The sequence below is a fragment of the Corapipo altera genome, unplaced genomic scaffold (genome assembly GCF_003945725.1).
Source record: "Corapipo altera isolate COAL_440 unplaced genomic scaffold, ASM394572v1 61044, whole genome shotgun sequence".
Classification (NCBI taxonomy): Eukaryota; Metazoa; Chordata; class Aves; order Passeriformes; family Pipridae; genus Corapipo; species Corapipo altera.
The window spans coordinates 670298-688996 of record NW_020885018.1 but is presented as its reverse complement, the minus strand read 5'-3'; the positions used below and the strand labels follow the sequence as shown (position 1 = coordinate 688996).

Here is an 18699-nt window from a genome sequence, read left to right as displayed (position 1 = left end):
GAGATTGGAGGTGCTGGCCCTGCTTGGGTGAGGCCCTCTGTTTTGACAGGTACAGAGGCAGTCACCCTGATAAGAACTGTAGGCTCGAGAGTAAACTTTGTTTTGTGATCAGCTTGGTGGCTGTGTCCCAGGATGAGATGAGAGTGAGCAAGATGTGCTGCCTGGAGAGAAGGGGAAGGCAGCCATTGGGGAGGGGAGGAAGGCCTGTGGGGTTCTGTTTGAAGCGAGCAAGGCAGATCTGTTTTCAAAATGTTGCTTGGCTGGGATTTGCTGCAGTAGGAACAGTCCCTACCCTGGGGTGTGTTAGTGTGCATCCCTCTACCCCTGGCAGAGTGAAGGCAGCCCAAGTGGTGAAACCTTGTCCCCGGTGCTCTATGTGATGGTCTGCCCTCCTGCTTGCTTGTTACCTGGAGAGGCAGCTGGACCCCTCCTAAAGCATCCCACATGGGCTCCTTCACGTCATCTTTCCATCAAGGACTAACTCAGTCCCTGGTGCTTTTTGGAGCCAGCAGCAGGGCTCCTCTGCATCTAGTTACAGTGTGGGGCACACCCCCATCCCCCAGATTCATACCAGCCCTGTGAGGGCAGTGCCAGAGTTAGAAAATGAGCCTCTGGCACTCCTGGATGCAGGACTGGTCTCAGGGCCCCACTGGGACAGGAACACAGGTCTCCAGCTTTGGGGGGCTGTTAGGGGCATGAAGGAGCAGAGTATGGCAACGCTGGCTGTGCTGATGACTTGGTTTGAAATTATACTGCATCTTTCAGAATTTCCCTTGTATTTTTTACCATCTTCACTGTATACTCTCCGGTGAGTTGTATTTTGAAGCTTGGTGTTGTAAGATGCATTATCATGACTCTTCTATTACCCTTTCTTAAAGACAAAAAGCAACCTATTTTGAGAGCTCTGACAGTAACCAGACTCATTTCTCTTCCCCACTGCCCTGTGCAGTGTCATTTCTTGTTGACTTGCTGGTTTCCTTTTTTGGGATACCAACTGAAATATGAGGGTATTGTGTTTGGGGTTTTGTTTGGTTTTTTTTTAAACTATTTAAGAAATTGTGGAAAAACATTTACCTGATCTTTGTATTCTGTTTTTTTTCTTAACCTTTTTCTCAGCTCAGCCAGTATTAGTGTTTACATTTGCAACTACCTGCCCTTTCAAATGCAGTTTTCAACCATTCTGAAAACAACAGGGTACACTAGATTTCTTAGTAGTTTTCTAAGCTGAAATCCTAGATGGTTTCCTTTTTTCTTCGGTATAATTTACCAGAAACAATTAACTGATGCATTTTTGTGTTGTCTTACCCTTCAGTAGTTATATTTTGTCTTTTCTGCACATCTGTCTACTAATAAAAATGTGAAATGAAAATATCCCAGTACTGTTACTTCCCTGTTATTTGAGTTGGTTTATTTGCATAGGTTAAAGCTTTGAATAACAGCTGTTCACAAATTCAGTGGTGCTCCAGTATCAATGCCTATACATATACATAAATATCTACAAGGTTATTGGAAAAATAAAGCTGCTGTTTGACAGCTGCCTACACCTAAGAGTAAAGAACAAACTGATTTGGAAAAGCACTTTGGCAAAAGGCCATGGGCTTTGCTGTTATATTTATTTATTCACCTTAAGTCAGCAAAGGAAAGAGCAGGGAGAAGATAGTTCATGGTGTCATATGACTGCAGCAGGGATGCAAGGACTTGGGGTAAAGGTGCTTCTGCCATGGGGCTGGGGTACTGCTGGTGGCCAGTTCCTTGGGAAGGCAGGAGCAGGACACTCCTGAAATGGTCAGACAAGGTGGGGGAAGCTTGTTTTTTGGGGCGAGGTGCTTTGACCTCATGCAGAAAAGTCAGAGTTACCGAAGTAATCACTGCCAACCACCCCTTTGGAGTGCTCGTCCTGCCTGGCGCATGCTGTTCCCCGATGGCTCAAGAGTGCAGAAGTTTTTGGTTTTGCAAGTGCTAAAATTAGCAGGACACATTACAGGCATTGCATTTGCTACAATCGACATTGTTGGCAGCACAGCAACTGCTGAGTCAAATGTGGTTGGGTGTTGCTGTTATGTTGAAACGGCCAAAGCGACATAGAATTTTCTTCCAAAGCAGGGACAGGATAGCAAGAAGGCTGGAAGATTTTTATTGCAACAGGTTGCAGACATTTATACTTTTCACACAACACACACGTCAACTTACTATTGGTGCCTTCATATAAACATACATCAGGCCATACATATGTCAATCTACTATTGGTGTCTTCATGTATAAATACATCAGGATTGGCTGCAAAATAGCAAACTCATGCTGACACAGCTTTTGTCGAGCCATCATGACCCAGCTACAGGAAGTCCGTTTCTGTCTTCCATCTTCTTCCTTTCTGAAGGTTGCCCACATTCCTCTGCATGCTGTGTGTTCTCCTCCTTTCAGGGGTATACTGTAATCTGGTTTATGTCTATTGCTTCGTCGATAAGTGCCAGGCTGCTGACAGACCTGCTGTCACCCCTGACAGTTGGGGCCTGAATGTTTCTGCTTCACAGCCATGCTGGAGGAATGGCGATGGCATTGCAGAGCTGCTTGCCTAGAGGAGTCTCCACATTGGGGAATGAAAATGAACAGGATGGTGCTGTCTGGGCCTTCTGACTGGAATCAGGCCTGCTTGTAGCTCCTGCCTGGCTTCTATAGCACCAGCCTGCCCTGAGCTGCCAGTAGCTTCCTAATCTAGCAGAAGGTGTTGTACCAAAGCCAGGACAAATGCTCCAAGCTGCCCTGCACTGGGCAAACCTGGCTGCCCCTTGTGCAGTGGTTGGGGTTTTTTGGGCGAAGTGGAGTGGGTTTTTTTCTCCATTTCCTTGATGTCCAAGTGCAGCAGAACAACCTTGGCTCTACCATCAGACTGTGAAACAGAGGCTTAGAGAGGAAATTTCTGCAGAAGAGCCCTGCTGGAGCTGACAGGATAAGGAAAGGGGAAAACATCCTGTTTAGGGTTGCCAGGGGAGGGAGGGGAGACAGTAAGTCCCCAACCTGCAGAAACATTTCAGGCCCCAAAACCAGTGGCAGTGGGACAGCAGCTGCCAAGGGCTTTCAGCAGCTGCTGAAGTTTGACCATTATCAAATGCCAGTGCAGTTCCTGTTGTGCTGCTCCAGAGGTAGAAGGAGGTCTGGGTGACTTCTTCCCAGCCAACTAGATCCCACAGAACCTGAGAGGTGATGAAAGTGTGACTAAGAAAAGTGGTCCTCATAGTAGAAACAATTTTTTTTTCCCTTGTAAGAAACAGATTTGGGAAGTGCAAAAAAAGCCCCTCACCTCTTGAATGGACACACATGGCTTCATATTTACCCACCTCCTCTGCTGCACAAGGCCTGGATGCTCAGGAGGATGAGCCTGGGGCAGGAGCTATCCCTCAGATGCCCTCACCACTGACCTTCCTCCTGGTGGATGCCATAGAATTCATGGGCAAAGCAAGGGAGGGCAGTGCTGCTGTGCTCCCTCCTTACCATTCCAGGCTGCTCCACAGGGCCAAAGACAGAGCACAATGCCAGAGGACAGCAAATGCCGAGACACAATGCTTGCAGCAGGAGTGCTCCCCAGGATCCCATCCCCACTGCAGCTGCCTATGAGCTCTCAGTACCAAGGTGCGCTCACCTTTGTCATGGTATTCAGCATCCCCTGCAGACCCATCTCCTGCTCTTACCCTCCCAGCAGGAGGAGGTATAAAAGGACAGGCTGTAAAAGCAAAACTGCTCGAGGCCTTTGAAAATGCAGACAAACACCAGTGACATGCTCAGATATTTATTAGGTGGAGGAAGGGCTAAAAAGAAATTAAACTCTTAAAACGTTCACCGCACTGGTGCAGAACAAGAAGGACCAGGAGTTGCCTCCAGGGTCTTGTTTTAAAAAAAAATGGGGAGGGACAAGTAAAGTTTTCATCAAGTAGCTGTGTCTTTCCTGGGCAGGGTGGCTCAAGGCAAAAAGAGGTAGAAGACAGAGCTTATACTTTTATTTAAGAAACCGCTACATAGTTTTTGCCTCTAATGATGGAAAGGAAGTTGCAGGACCCACTGAGCCATCCAAAGTCTCTTGCTAGAGAAAGAAAACAAAAACCCCAACACCAAAACACACAACCCCCCCCAACAAAAAATTCCAAACAAACAAAAAGCACAAAACAAAAAAAAAAGGCTTTTATTATTAAAAAATTGAAAAATAAAAAGGTGAGGCTGCAGCTCAGGGCCACAGTGTACAAACTGCCCATGAGAGTTCATCTTCCACAGCAGGAGGGAAGAGGGAGGAGATGAAAGAAAGGGGAAGACTCAAAAATTTTCTTTTTCCTTCCCCCCGCCCCTTTTTTATCTCTTTAAAGTAACAGCTATATTGGGGGCTGAGGACAGAAATCAAACCAACAGGACACATCTTGATTCTTTTTTTTTTTGGGGGGGGGGAAAGGCAGGTCTCCTTATTTGCCTGAATTTAGAACTGCATTAAATAAATGGGCTCCAGCTCCAAAAACATGGCACAGTTTGTCTTTCAACAGAGTTATAAAGCTTAAAAAAATGGAAGGATGCCCTGGTGCAGATGGGAAATTAATAAGAAGTTTTCCTACAAAGAAAATAAAACAGGCTGCAAGACGCAGAAAACCACATTTAGGCTCTATTACATTTACAAATACATACATAAATATATTACATACAATAGCAACTCAAAGAGGAAGCAGGCGAATCACATAGAGGATGGCTGGCTGGCTAGCTGCACTTCTCCCCGCACAGACATTTGGCTGAGCAGTTACTTCTATTAATTCTAGGAATGGGGTTTGGCTTTTTTATTTCTCTCTCTTTTTTTTTTTCTCTCTCCTCTCCTTTCATTCTCTCCCCCCTTCCCCGGTTTCAGATTTAGTTTGTCCAGTATGGAGAAGTGCCGTAGGTGGTTTTGGTAGCCTGAGATTTTTGCTGCATGGTGCTGGGTTGATTGCGTTGGCCAGATCCACCCTAGAAATTGGAAAGAAAGGAGAGATGAGCACCAGCACTCCCAGGAAAGCAAGCCTGTCCATACATCAGCAGAAGAGCTCCCACCCAACGCAGCAATGGATCTGTTTCTGCTCTGCAACATCTCTGCATCCTGCAATCCAGGACAGTCACAGAGAAACCAAGCAGAAGTGTGGGGACACACCATCCCACCACCTCCCACCCAAGACAGGTTCAAGGACAAGGACAAGGAAGGAGAGAAGCAGGACAGGACAACAAAGGAGCTCTCCCAAGATGAACGGAGGCGGTGCACCAGCCAAGGATGCAACACATTCAGAAAGAGAAGTCATTTCCTATTTCTGGATTCTAAAGCAGAACACTGTTTTTTCTGGGAACATTTATAGTGAGGAAAGGAAATACATGAGCTGGTAAAACCAAATCAGAAATTGGAGCCAACATGCAACCTGCAAGGGGATGCTTGATTTTTCCCCCAGAATTACAGTACAAGTGCTCACATCTTGCTCTCCTGCCACAGCCAGGGGACATCAATGCCTGCCTTGGCTTCAGACCTCACAGTCCATCTCTCCACACCCCACATTAGGATGGTCTCTTCACAGAATTACACAGCCTGGCTGAGGTTGGCAGGGACCTCTTGAGGTATCTTGTCCAATCCTTCTGCTCAAGCAGGGTCACCAGCTCAGGACCAGACAGCTCCAAGGATGGAGACTCCACAACCTCCCTGGGCAACCTGTGCCAGTGCTTTGTCACCATCCCAGTAAAAAAGTGTTTCCTGATGTTCAGAGGGAACCTCCTGTGTTTCAGCCTGTGCCCATTGCCTCTGGTCCTGTCACTGGGAACCACTGACAAGAGCCTAGCTCCATCCCTTCAGGTATATATATATATTGATGAAACCCCCCCCCGAGCCTTTTCCACTCCAGGATGAACAGTCCCAGCTCTCTCAGCCTTTACTGATAAGAGAGATGATCCAGTCCTTTCATCATCCTTGTGCTCCTTTGTTGGACTCTCCCATACATCCATGTTTGTCTTGTACTGGGGAGCCCAGAACTGGACACGGGACTCACCAATGACGAGCAGAAGGGAAGGATCACCTCCCTTAACCTGCTAGCAGCACTCCTCCTAATGCAGCCCAGGATCCCATTGGCCACCTTTGCAGCAAGGACACATTTTTGGCTCATGGTTAACTTGGTGTCCACTAGAACGCCCAGGGCCTATTCTGCCAAACTGCTTTGGCCCCTAGCATATACTGGTGCATGGGGTTGTTTCTCCCCAGGGGCAGGACTTGCCATTTCCCCTTGCTGAACTTAATGAGATTCCCTCCCCAAGCTGATCAACAGCATCGAGTCTATTAGTCTACAATTGCTGTCAAGGCCCTTTCCCAATGAGCAAAGCAAAAACCCCCAAGATCCTGTTGGGAATCTGCCCTCAGGCATACTGTAGATGTGGAAGGGGCTGACTTACCTGCCCATCTTGATGAAGGTGGTGATGCAGCATCTGGGAATGAGGCTGCTGATGTGCAGGGAGGATATGGAGAAACGGGGCTGGAGCATAACCCGGGGCAGCACCAGGGTTCAGGGGCCCAGTCGATCCGAGACCAGAGGGTAGGCTAAAAGGAGGTGGTGTGCCAGCATGGAATCCCTGCTTGTCAAATGTCTGTACAGGAGGTGAGGAGGACAGCATCAGAGACTGGTGTGAGCAGCCCAATGGTGACCAAACAAGAACAAGAGTGCCCCAGACACATCACCTGAAACTTTCACCAACCCCATGAGCATGCCAAGTTACACCTGAAAGCACTTCATCAGATGAGTTTCAGCTCCTTTTCTCATCCGTTCTTCTGCACTAATGCTTTCAATATTTTATTTCCACAGCTACTATGCCCTTTTTTTCCCTGACCTCTTTTTATTCAGTGGGACATGGGATGGCAGCAGCTGCCTGAAATTAGTCCTTCACACATTATGGGGGCTCAGGCTGGAATTACTTGACCTACCCAGGGCAGCCCAACAAAAACACAAGAACTACTTTTCCTCCCCCTGACTCACTTGCTTTGGGGGATACTTTTACCAAAAGCATTAGTGCTATCACACTTCATTTGCACCCAGGACATAGCACGTGTGGGGAAGCTTGGGCAGCATAGTGCTGCACCTATGTCAGCAGCTGCCATCAGGAGCTGACATGGCAGAAGCAGTGGCACAGAGGGCAAGACTCCTCTCCAACAGCAAACAGAGACAGCATAAGAAATGCCACAGCCTGTTGACCCTGAGACCAACTGGTCTGGGAACGGCCCTAGCCTCCTCCACAAGGGGAGCCATCAGCCTGGCCGCAGACCACAGGGGAGGAGGGTCCAGCATTACTCACCTGAGTCTTGTTATAGACTGAGCCGTTGATATCAGGCACACCCGTGTTACTTGAGGTCACAGAAACACCTGGAAAACAAAAAGCATCCACCAAGAATGGGAAAGTCAACCATCACCTAGCATGAGCCCCATGCTTTTCTCCCAGCACCTTTGGCAGCTTCAGTGGATGCACCTTTGTCTGCAACCACTGCACCCCACACCCTGCTGCTGGCCCACCCAATGGGGTTCTCCATGCTGTCAGAGTACTCCATATGGGAACAGAAGAAATGGCTCGGTTCCTCACTCCCACTGCAAAGCAGGAAACCAGTCCACTGGGATAAATCACCCACATTCACAACCCAGTGGTTACCACTTGGATTCAAATGCACTTCACCAGGCAGCAGCTGGCTGCACCAAACACTCATTTAAGCTCACAAAAAGGCAGCTTTCCCCTAAGATTAGGGGTGCATTTGGCTCTACTGTAGCATTCAAGAACTTTCCAGTAGTGCACTAAGCAATGAGACTCAGCATCTGCCACACATTTGAGCCCTTGTCCTTTTACATCCTGCAGAAGGGTGAGGTCCGCGATGCTCCTCTGCCCCAAGAAAATTAATATCACTGATTCAGGCTGGCTTCCACCTGGACAGTCTGGTGCCATAACAGGCTCAGAAACACTCACCAGCAAGGTGATTCTCAAACCAGCCACTTATTCAGTCTTATAAAGACTGGTTCTGATAATTTCACTTGGATCAGAATAAAATCGGTTGTTCCTTTGGCCAGTAAATCAGAGGACTGGGCTCAGAGGGTGCGCACTGCTCTATGGTTGTTCCCTTCCTAGGACATTGCTCCTTTTTGGATTGCTTCTCCACAGAGGAGAGCGTGATTACCTCTTGGCTGAAGACAGTGTTTCAAATGCACAGCAAATGCTTGGTATTTGCTTAAGTCCAAGGATGAACTAGTTAGCGTTAAGCAGTTAAGTACACACTTCTCAGGTCTAACCAGCATGTGCAGAATAAAGCTTTCATATGAGCTGTGTAAATTCTTCAGCCTTTACAGTCACAAAAGAAACATTTCCAGGCATGAAACAAGGCAATGAGTTACTGATGCCTTAAAATTTATAGAAGATTTTAGTATAGCTCATTAGTACTTTTAGCTCACTAAGTACCTTTGTACAAGATTTCTGAAAATGCTGTTTAACATTCCTTGTCAAGAATTTCAACAGACAAAAGATTTTAGCAAGGTGAAGAGCTACTCATCTGTAGAAATGTACTAAGAAAGAGACATGACAGTCACACCACTTGATATAAGTAGTCAAAGCTACCCAGAGGCCTTGAAGCCATTCAAAGGAGGACAGAGATGACGAGGAAGACAAAGATGAAGATAAAGGGGTGGACATTTTAGGACCACCGACTCAAATTCGGGAGGCAAAGGTGGTACTGTGGCAGGGATGGTTTGGGAAGTGGGTGTAACAGATGATGTAATGTCTAGATATTATAATATAAAAACTGTAGAACCTCTGTAATTCGGGGGTATACTTTGGAAATGATTCCTATGCACCCAGCATGCTGTAAATAAATGAGTGCTTTTTGCTTTCTAATACTCAAAAGAGTTTTAGAGAGTTATTTTCTGGCTTTTAGGCATCATTACAGGGTGTACAGACAGAAGCTAAACAGCCCAGAGATGTATGAAGTGCCCTGTTCAACTCTAACACACGGCTGCCTCAAGTGCCTACCAAGAAACTCAATCTAGTCTTCATTTTGCAGAGAACTATTTCAGCAACAGCATTCAACTGCTTAGGCTTCAAAAACACAGCACTGCTGCAGGATCGCTATATTCTTCAGCAAAAAAACTTTGGCAGAGGTAACAGCTCATCATTTCTCCAATGTATAATTGTGGACAAAGCTGCGCATCAGCCACACAAATCCTTGTGCAAAGTTCAGCCATGAGGTTTAGAAGGAACGCTTGGGCCATTATAAAGCATTTTGTATATGGGAGATGGAGAAACAGCTTGGATCATGACCCTGTTTAGAGTTGGCTGCTGTGTTGACTGTACAGCACTGGGAGTTGGCCCTACTAAATCCCAGTCAAGAGCAACCTCATGTTACCTTTCCCAGGTCCAGTGCCAGCAGATTTGTTTTGTGCTTGAGATGACACATTGTAGCCTCCTTTGCTGTAATCTCCAGCTGCCGCTCCCTGTGTTAAGTCATCATAGCCTGCCAGTGTGTACAAGACAAGGTGTTACAGTGAGCAAGCAGCTCTGCAGACATGCATGTGAAAAGCACAGTGGTAAGCATACCTGTTCCGTAGCCATGCTGCCCATAGCCACTTGCTTGCTGAAAAGGAGTCGAGGTGGTGTTAAGGTTGACTCCATGCTGTTTAGCAGATGCTGGAGGTACCTGGACAAAGGAAGGAAACAGAAGACTTTATCAGGGAACAGCACACAAAACACAAGCTCCCTCTGCCATCTAGTGGAGAAGTCACCTTCCCTTCACGTGGAAAATTCAATCTGGAGCACTGGGCTGACGAGGGACATGGCACTCACACTTCCAGAAGTAAATTGCTTTATGCAAGCCCCAAGTTTTCTGCCAGAGCTGCCCCTCTGATTGCAGCACAACCCTCTCTCAGAACAGGCTGCATATTTCTTTAGAATCATAGAATCATTAAGGTTGGAAAAGACCTCCAAGATCATCAAGTCCAACCTTCAACCAAACACCACAATGCCATTTAAACCATAGCACTAAGTGCCACATCCAGTCATTTCTTGAACACTTACGGGGATGGTGAATCCACTATCTCCCTGGGCAGCCCATTCCAATGCTTAACAACCCTTTCTGTGAAGAAATTCTTCCTGATGTCCAACTTGAACCTCCCCTGGTGCAGCTTGAGGCTATGTCCTCGTCCTGTCACTAGTTGCCTGGGAGAAGAGGCCAACCCCCACATGGCTACAACCTCCTTTAAGGTAGTTGTAGAGAGAATAAGGTCTCCCCTGAGCCTCCTTTTCTCCAGGCTAAACAATCCCAGCACCTTCAGCCGCTCCTCATAGGACTTACTTTCTAGACCCTTCGCCAGCTTCATTGCTCTTCTCTGGACCTGCTCCAGCACCTCAATTTCTTTCTTGCAGTGAGGGGCCCAGAACTGGACACAGCACTCGAGGTGTGGCCTCACCAGCTCTGAGTACAGGGGAAGAATCACTTCCCTGGACCTGTTGGCCACACTGTTCCTGATACAGGCCAGGATGCCATTGGCCTTCTTGACCACCTGGGCACATGCTGGCTCACGTTCAGCCAGCTGGTGACCAGCACCCCCAGGTCCTTTTCCACCAGGAAGCTTTCCAGCCACTTTGCCCTCAGCCTGTAGCACTGAAGGGGGTTGTTGTGACCCAAGTGCAGGACCCAGCACTTCGCCTTATTAAACCTCTTTCATACGCTGACTGTAAACAGCAAATTCTCACCCACAGAATCAAATGAAACATCAACTGCTGCCTGAGGCTGTTACATAAGACACAGTCCTACAGGGCCCTAAAATAGACTCATTTATCTTTCTGCTTGGAGCATCACCTCTTTTCAAATAACATTTTCTTTCCTGAGACTCCATGTTCTCTGACTTAATGGAATCTCCTCCATCCTCAAAAGGATTTCCTAGGCATTCTTGGCTCTTGATTCAACTTTGGGTCTCCCTTTGACTATCAAGAGGGTGCTACAGGCTTTCAGGAACACCAAGTCCATGAGCTGCAGCTGTCTGCTATTTATAGTGATCTGCACAGGAATGCATGAGTTCTGGACTTCTAAATTTCCTATTTTCTTGGGGAAGAGACTGCAGGTATTTTCTCATGCTTGCATGTTTTTGGAGATCCCTTGCAGACTGGGAAATATGACTCTACTCTGCTGTCATGAGACCCCACCTGGAGTACCATATCCAGTTCTGGGGCCCCCAGCACAAGAAAGACAGACTTGTCAGAGTGAGTTCAGAGGAGGGCCATGAAAATGATCAGAGAGATGGAACACCTCTCCCATGAAGAAAGGCTGAGAAAGTTGGGGTTGTTCAGCCTGGAGAAGAGAAGGCTCCAGGAATACCTTATTGTGGCCTTTCAATACTTAAAGGGAGCTTATAAGAAAGACACAGAAACATTTTCTACCAGGGTCTGTAGTGACAGGACAAGGGGAAATGGCTTTAAACTGAAAGAGGGTAGATTTAGATTGGACATAAGAAAGATGTTTTTTACGATTAGGGTGGTGAGACACTGGCACAGGTTGCCCAGAGAGGCTGTGGCTGCCCCATCCCTGGAAGTGTTCAAGGCCAGGCTGGATGGGGCTCTGAGCAACCTGGTCTAGTAAAAGGTGCCCCTGTTCATGACAGGGGTGTTGGAACTAGATGATCTTTAAGGTCCCTTCCGACCCAAACCATCCTGTGATTCTAAGATGTAGAAGGTTTGGGCTGGAGAGATCAAAACCAGAGAGGCACGCAGGGAGGGTTACAGTTTAGGCTGTCACACTTACGAACATGGTTGGCCCGTATTGGAATGCACTGGGTACACCGGGCACACCAGCATAATAAGGTAACCCAGTGTAGCTGTACCCTGGGGGCAGGGTCGGGTTGAGGAATGGCTGCTGAGTTGTATGGTGAGTCTGCGGCTGGTTCTGCTGCGGCTGGGCAAGCGTGGTAGTAGGAGCAGGGGAAGCAGAATCCCCACGGCCAAATTTTGTTATGTCACCTGCAAAAGAATGAACTAATCAGAAAAGCTATCAAAGCTACTCCAAAAGTGGAGAATTCAAAGGATTCAAAACCTCTGAATACAAGTAGACAACTACAGAAGAAGACACATCCTACACTTGAAAGCCTGCAGTTGTTCATGGGAAGCCTTCTCCCAGTCTCTGTTCCTGATGGCCACAGGGACATTGCCTGTTCGTGGCACAGAACTCTATGCCATAGCTAATCCATTGATAAAATGGAGATACCAATACTCACCTATCTCACACAGTCTGAGCAGATTCATTATATCATATCATTGCAATAAAACATGCTAAAAGCAAAAGTATGGCAAATAGCCAAAGAGTAAATAGTTGTTGGGTTAAAGTGTGACTCTCCTGGAGGTTAAACTGACTAGCAAAGTCTCATGGGCTGAAAGCAAGTTAGGATTTACAGGAAGTGATAGGTATATTTTTGTCAATGTCTGTTTGTCAAGCATGACTAGTTGTCTGGTTCCTCACACCACCACAGTTCTGGAGACAATAGCTGAAGGCCAAGAAAGCAAGACTTGCATCGTGGGTCACCTTTTTTAAGAAGTAGGAAAGGAAATTTGGTTATTACCCCAAAAGCAACCTCCTGAGAGAAATGATTATGCAGCAGAAAAACTCCTGAACACTTGCATTTTCTGGCAGCCTACAGAGCAGCATTGTTGAGGAAGAAGAGAACTGCTCACCAAGTGTTGAGGAAGAAGAGAACCGCTCACCAAGTTCACCTTGCTCTGCCATCCTGTCACGCAAGAAAAACAGCCTTTCGTCTTGCATGCAGCAAGCTCCAACAGAAACTCCGTGACATCCAGAACAAGTGGTGGATCAGTCTAGCTGAAAAAACTCAGTTATGTGCAGACACGGGTGATCACAGAGGATTCTATGAGGCTCTGAAAACAGCATACGGGCCTACATACCAAGTCCAAAGACCTCTACTCAGTGCAGATGGTCAAATGCTTCTGACAGATAAAACCTCCATTCTGAATCGATGGTCTGAACAGTTTCAGACTCTTTTCAGTACCAGCTGTGTAGTCCAAGACTCAGCTACTCAGTCCATCACACAACAACCGGTAAAGTATGAATTAGATGCTGCCCCCACTTTAGGAGAAACCCTTAAGGCCATACAGCAGGTGAAAATTGGCAAGGCAGCTGGGGTTGATGGAATTCCACCTGAAGTCTGGAAACATGGGGGCCTTGCACTCCATGCTAAATTTCATGAGTTTGTGGTGCGCTGTTGGGAACTAAGCGAACTACCATCAGACCTTCGTGATGCAGTCATCATCACTTTGTATAAGAAGAAAGGAGTTAAATCAGACTGCTCAAATTACCGAGGTATTACTCTGCTCTCAATTGCTGGCAAAATCCTGGCAAGAATACTCTTGAACAGATTAATACCCGCTATAGCAGAAGGAATTCTACCTGAAAGCCAATGTGGTTTCAGAGCCAACAGGAGTAACACAGACATGGTATTTGTTCTCAGACAACTGCAAGAGAAGTGTAGGGAACAGAACAAAGGTCTCTATGTAACCTTTGTTGATCTCACCAAGGCTTTCGATACTGTGAGCAGAAAAGGTCTATGGCAGATTTTGGAACGTTTAGGTTGTCCCCCCAAGTTCCTTAAAATGATCATCTCACTCCATGAGGATCAGCACGGCCAAGTCAGATATGGCAATGAACTTTCTGAGCCCTTTCTAATAACTAATGGTGTGAAACAAGGCTGCGTTCTCGCACCAACCCTATTCACAGTCTTTTTCAGCATGATGCTCCAAAGGGCCATGGCAGACCTCGATGATCAGGACGGTATCTACATTCGATACTGTACTGATGGAAGTCTGTTCAACCTAAGACGACTGAAGGCCCACACTAAGACCTTAAATCATCTTATCCAGGAGCTGCTTTATGCTGATGACGCCGCCCTTGTTGCACACACAGAAGCAACTCTGCAGCATTTAACATCCTGCTTTGCAGACGCTGCTGAGCTCTTTCGGCTGGAAGTCAGCTTAAAGAAGACAGAAGTTCTCTATCAATCTGCACCTCAGGAAGTCTTCCATCATCCCCATATCACCATTGGCCAATCAGAGCTCAAATCAGTCCAGCAGTTAATTTACCTAGGTAGCCTCATCTCCTCAGATGGTAAGATTGACGGAGAGATAGACAACAGGTTAGCAAAGGCATATAGTGCCTTCGGAAAACTCCATAAAAGAGTATGGCGAAATAAACATCTGAAGAAAAGTACAAAGATCAGTGTTTACAGAGCCATAGTGCTGTCTACTCTCTTATACGGATCTGAATCATGATTCACCACCACCTGGCGACTCCTAGAACGCTTCCATCAACGCTGTCTCCACACAATCCTAAACATCCACTGCTCAGATTATGTAATCAATACATCTGTTCTAGAACAAGCAGCAATCACAAGTATTGAGGCCATGTTGCTGAGAACACAGCTGCGTTGGGCAGGGCACATCTCAAGGATGAAGGACCACCACCTCCCTAAGATCTTGCTTTATGGTGAACTTGCCTCCGGCTGCCACAGGAGAGGAGCCCCAAAGAGAAGATACAAGGACTCCCTGAAACAACATCTCAGCCTTGGCCATATTGATCATCATAACTGGTCTACTCTGGCCTCCAATCGGGAAGTCTGGAGACACACTATCTATAACGCTGCTGACGCTTTTGAGAAAGCACGCAGGATCACTCTTGAGGAGAAAAGACAGCGCAGAAAGAATCGTGCCTTGCAGAGTGTACCACCTAGGTACACTGTGCCTTTTGCAGCCGGACATGTCTATCTCATATTGGCCTTTTTAGCCACCAACGCGCTTGCAACAAGCCTGGGTAGTGCCTTCCCAAATCTTCGTTCGCGAAACCTAGCCATGACAGAGCAACATGCTCACATGTTTTTAGGGAGGTAACATATATCACTCATTCCCAACTAGTATTCCTTTATGTTCGTTACCCAAAAGTATGACAACACTTAATATCATCGTTATAGGAATTATAACACCTATAGCTACAGTTTTAAGCTGTAATCAGATTGCAGTGAAAGAAAACCACTGGCTGAAAATCCTGGATGGCATTAACGTAATCTTTGCACAACGATAACTGAAGAGTAAGAGCAGAAATGACCAAGGGCTTCTTAGACCACGTGCTTTTGGGAATGAAGTCTATCAGATTTGAGAAGGGTGAGGGGGAGCCTGATAGGTGCAGCTCCTCCTGAGGAACACAGAAGTACTAAAATAGCAGTAACAAAGGAAAGCAAGCCAGTCAAATTTCAAGAAGAATGATCAAGCTATGGAATATTTTTCAAGCACCTGTATGTGCTTGGGAAGAACACTAGATGACACTACCATTTAAATTTGTAACAACTTTGCACTTACTCTCAAAGGTTATCCAACTTACTCCCAAGAACCTCCAAGTCACATATGAATTACTGACCAAAATCATGAAGAAAAATAAAATCAATAAAAGAAACTAATCAGTGTCAGAGTTGAGAGAGAGATACTCGCTTTTGTTTGGCTAGTTTGGACTGATGGGTTTAACTGCCTACAGAAGGGAAAAATGACTGCTCTTTCAACAACAGCAGGATGACCAGCACATCTCACTCACTATCCTCGTGTTTAAATAGCACTCACCTGAGTAGGGGTTGTTAACAAGGCTTCCATCTCTGCCTGTCAAGGTTGCAGGAGCAGGGAATGTAATTCCATAGTAATCCTTAGAAAAAGACAACATCATTTATCAATAGCTGAAACCAAAACAGAGCTGGACAACTCTTATGAACCCTGTATTACATGCATAAGAAAATTTTAAAAGGAAGAACTAAAGGAAGTTTGGGTAGCAGCTGACATCGCTTACAGCATAGCTGAAGATTTACCTGAATCCTCAACTTCAAAATAAACCTATTTTACAGACATTTTTAATATCATATGCAAATACTTAATCTCTTTATGGTAAATTAAAGGCAACAACTAAATGCTTACCCCTCCCAACCTTTAGCTCTGAGCTGTCATATTCCAGTGAGACTGTGCCTGGAAAAGCAACAGACCATCAGGGGCCAAAGACCTAGGGTCAGGCCAGGACCATAATCACAGATTGCATGTAGTCTAAAGGTTTTACCATGCCCTGTTTTCTAAAAGTAAAAAACATCAGCTAGGAAATCAGCACAAATACTAAAAAAACTGGTGAAAAAGAGTTACCACCTGATGACTGGAAAATTTAATTAAATTATGTTACAAGAGAACTCAGATCAGTAGTTTCCAAAGTGGAGTGTGCAAGAAAATCCATTGGGGTGCATGAAGAAATTGGGTTTGGTACCATTAATAAATAAGGTTTAAAAGAATTAAAAATAGTGCATGAAAATAAAAATTTGTTCTCATAATTTTTTTTTTATTTTCATGTATGGTTTATAACATACATATTAGTGCAATAGTATACATATATAATTTATAAATAAAAATATATTGGGAGTGCTCACAAATTTTTTACTGATGAGGTGGTGCAATCAAAAAAGGTGGAGACCACTGCCTTAGATCATTCTTCTATAGGAAGGTAAGACAGTCCTCACCCTAGAAAGCTCACACTTCAAGATGACAGGACATGCCAGCAAAACCAAAGCAGCATTTTGTCTCCAGTTTGGGACAAGAGAAAAGTTTGCCTTCCCCTCTTTGGGTAAACTCCACATGTGGGGCTGGTACTCTACTAAGTGATTTTCCTCCTAATTCTCATGGTTTTCTCCTTACCACCTCCAATCCATCAAGAATTAATACTTTAACTACTAAGATATTCATTTCCACACAATCTTCAACACTGGAAAAGCATCTTCCTCCTTCATACCCCTCTCTGCAAATTCCCCAGCACCTTCCACCTTGCTGCATTTCTGTGCATCCCTCCCCTGTCTCCTAAACCCAGTCCTCCATCCCTGAACATGAAACCATCCGGCAAAGATTTAGTATTGCAGGTACTTTCTGTAACTTGAAACAGTGACATATTTCATCATCCTTTCCTTCCCAGGTAATTCCACCTCAGCAACTCCAACGTGAATCACTTAACAAAACACAACCAAATTCCTAATGAAAGTCTTTGCAGGTTACACAAAAGCAGCACTCCCATCTCCTGAGGAACATCATAACACAAAAAGCAGATTTGGAGAAGAGATCTGAACAGGATTCAATGGACATAAACTAGAACTGACACGGTAGCATTTTCCCTCATATAAACCTGACAAAATATAACCAAATCTGCATGAGAACAGGGTCTAAGGATTGCAGTTATTTCCACTGCCCCTCAGGTGGGGGATGTGCTGGTATTGGCTGGGGTAGAGTTAATTTTCTTCCCAGTGGCTGGTATGGGGCTGTGTTTTGGAATTGTGATGAACACGGAGTTGATAATTATAGAAATGTTTTTGTTATTGCTGAGCAGGGCTTGCACAAAGCCCTGAACACCTGCCTGTCTGTGGGAAGCAGTGAATGAATTCCTTGTTTTGCTTTGCTTGTGCATGCGGCTTTTGCTTTCCGTATTAAAGTCTTTATCCCAACCCACAAGTTTTCTTGCTTTTACTCTTCTGATTCTCTCCCCAATTCCACTGGTGGGGGAGTGGGGGAGCAGCTGCATGGGGCTTGGTGCCTGACTGGGTTTAACCATGACAGGAAAACCACATCAGCACTGAATATCCCTATCCCACACACCTCTGCATATACACATTCAAAACAAAAATCATTAGAAAATACTAGTGCAAACCAGTTATCTTTACACTTCATGCCCACCCATAAGAAAACATCAGAAGAGATACTCTGCTCTTCAAACAACACAGCTATTTCCTGACCTACAGAAGGGATGCAGGAGAAGGTGCCTAAAGTCAAAACTGAAATATCAGGAAGAGACTCAAAATGGAAGACAGAAAAGGACTGAAAAATTATAAGTGATCTGATGTAATAGATGTAAGCTATACCAAACAGCTTGCTAGGTACCATGCACACCAGCTAAGGCATTTATAAGATCTCTACTACACAGTCAACCTGAAACAGACTAATAGAAAAGATAGCATATCCCAATGTAATACACACCAAAAATAAAACAAACAAACAAATCCAACCAAAACAAACAAAAAACCCAAAACACAACACAGTGAGAATTTACAGCATCAACATAGACATTAAGAAATTGTAAGTGTAGAAAAATCTTCAGAAGAATTACTCGAGGAGGAAAGAGTTAATGCTCGCTCAAGGAAGCTTTGCTGCCTGGGAAAAAAACATTTTCCCATGAATAATTTTATGTGTTTTCTCTTACTCCTGCCTGCCATGGAGGTTGACTCCCTGTTACAAGACAAGTTCTCACAGACATGCTTGAAGGCCCTGCAGGGGGGGCCAAGTGTGCTATAAAAAAGGCCCCGAGAGAACAAGAGCGGGCATTTTTTCATGCCCAGTGCTTAGCACCGTACTGTTACTGGTTTTGGCTTTCAGAAATAAAATTTTCTAAATAGCCTGGTATCTGGGGTACCTGCGTGCAATTTTTCCCTCACAGAAATTGAATTAAATTTAAAAAGATATGCACATACCCCTCCCCCAACTCACTGTATCAGCAGCCACCAGTACCTCTCACTACTGGAAGCTTCCCAGGAAGCAGTGACAACTTGCATTTGGGACTCTGTTCACTTTCACTTTCCAGATGTGAAC

The 18699-nt window shown here is 45.5% G+C and overlaps 1 protein-coding gene across 1 annotated transcript in view; it reads right to left on the bottom strand.

Annotated features, from left to right (window-relative positions):
* Window positions 1-4878: 4878 nt before the first annotated feature.
* Window positions 4879-18699, bottom strand: part of LOC113959007 (ubiquitin-associated protein 2-like) — a 125096-nt gene continuing 111275 nt past the window's right edge. Inside the window, exons 24-30 of the mRNA XM_027667692.1 lie at window positions 15664-15742; window positions 11798-12012; window positions 9598-9697; window positions 9407-9514; window positions 7324-7391; window positions 6430-6621; window positions 4879-4974 (exon numbers count right to left, since the gene is read on the bottom strand). Of these exons, the coding sequence (XP_027523493.1) occupies window positions 4879-4974; window positions 6430-6621; window positions 7324-7391; window positions 9407-9514; window positions 9598-9697; window positions 11798-12012; window positions 15664-15742 (858 nt within the window). The remainder of the gene's footprint in view (window positions 4975-6429; window positions 6622-7323; window positions 7392-9406; window positions 9515-9597; window positions 9698-11797; window positions 12013-15663; window positions 15743-18699) is intronic.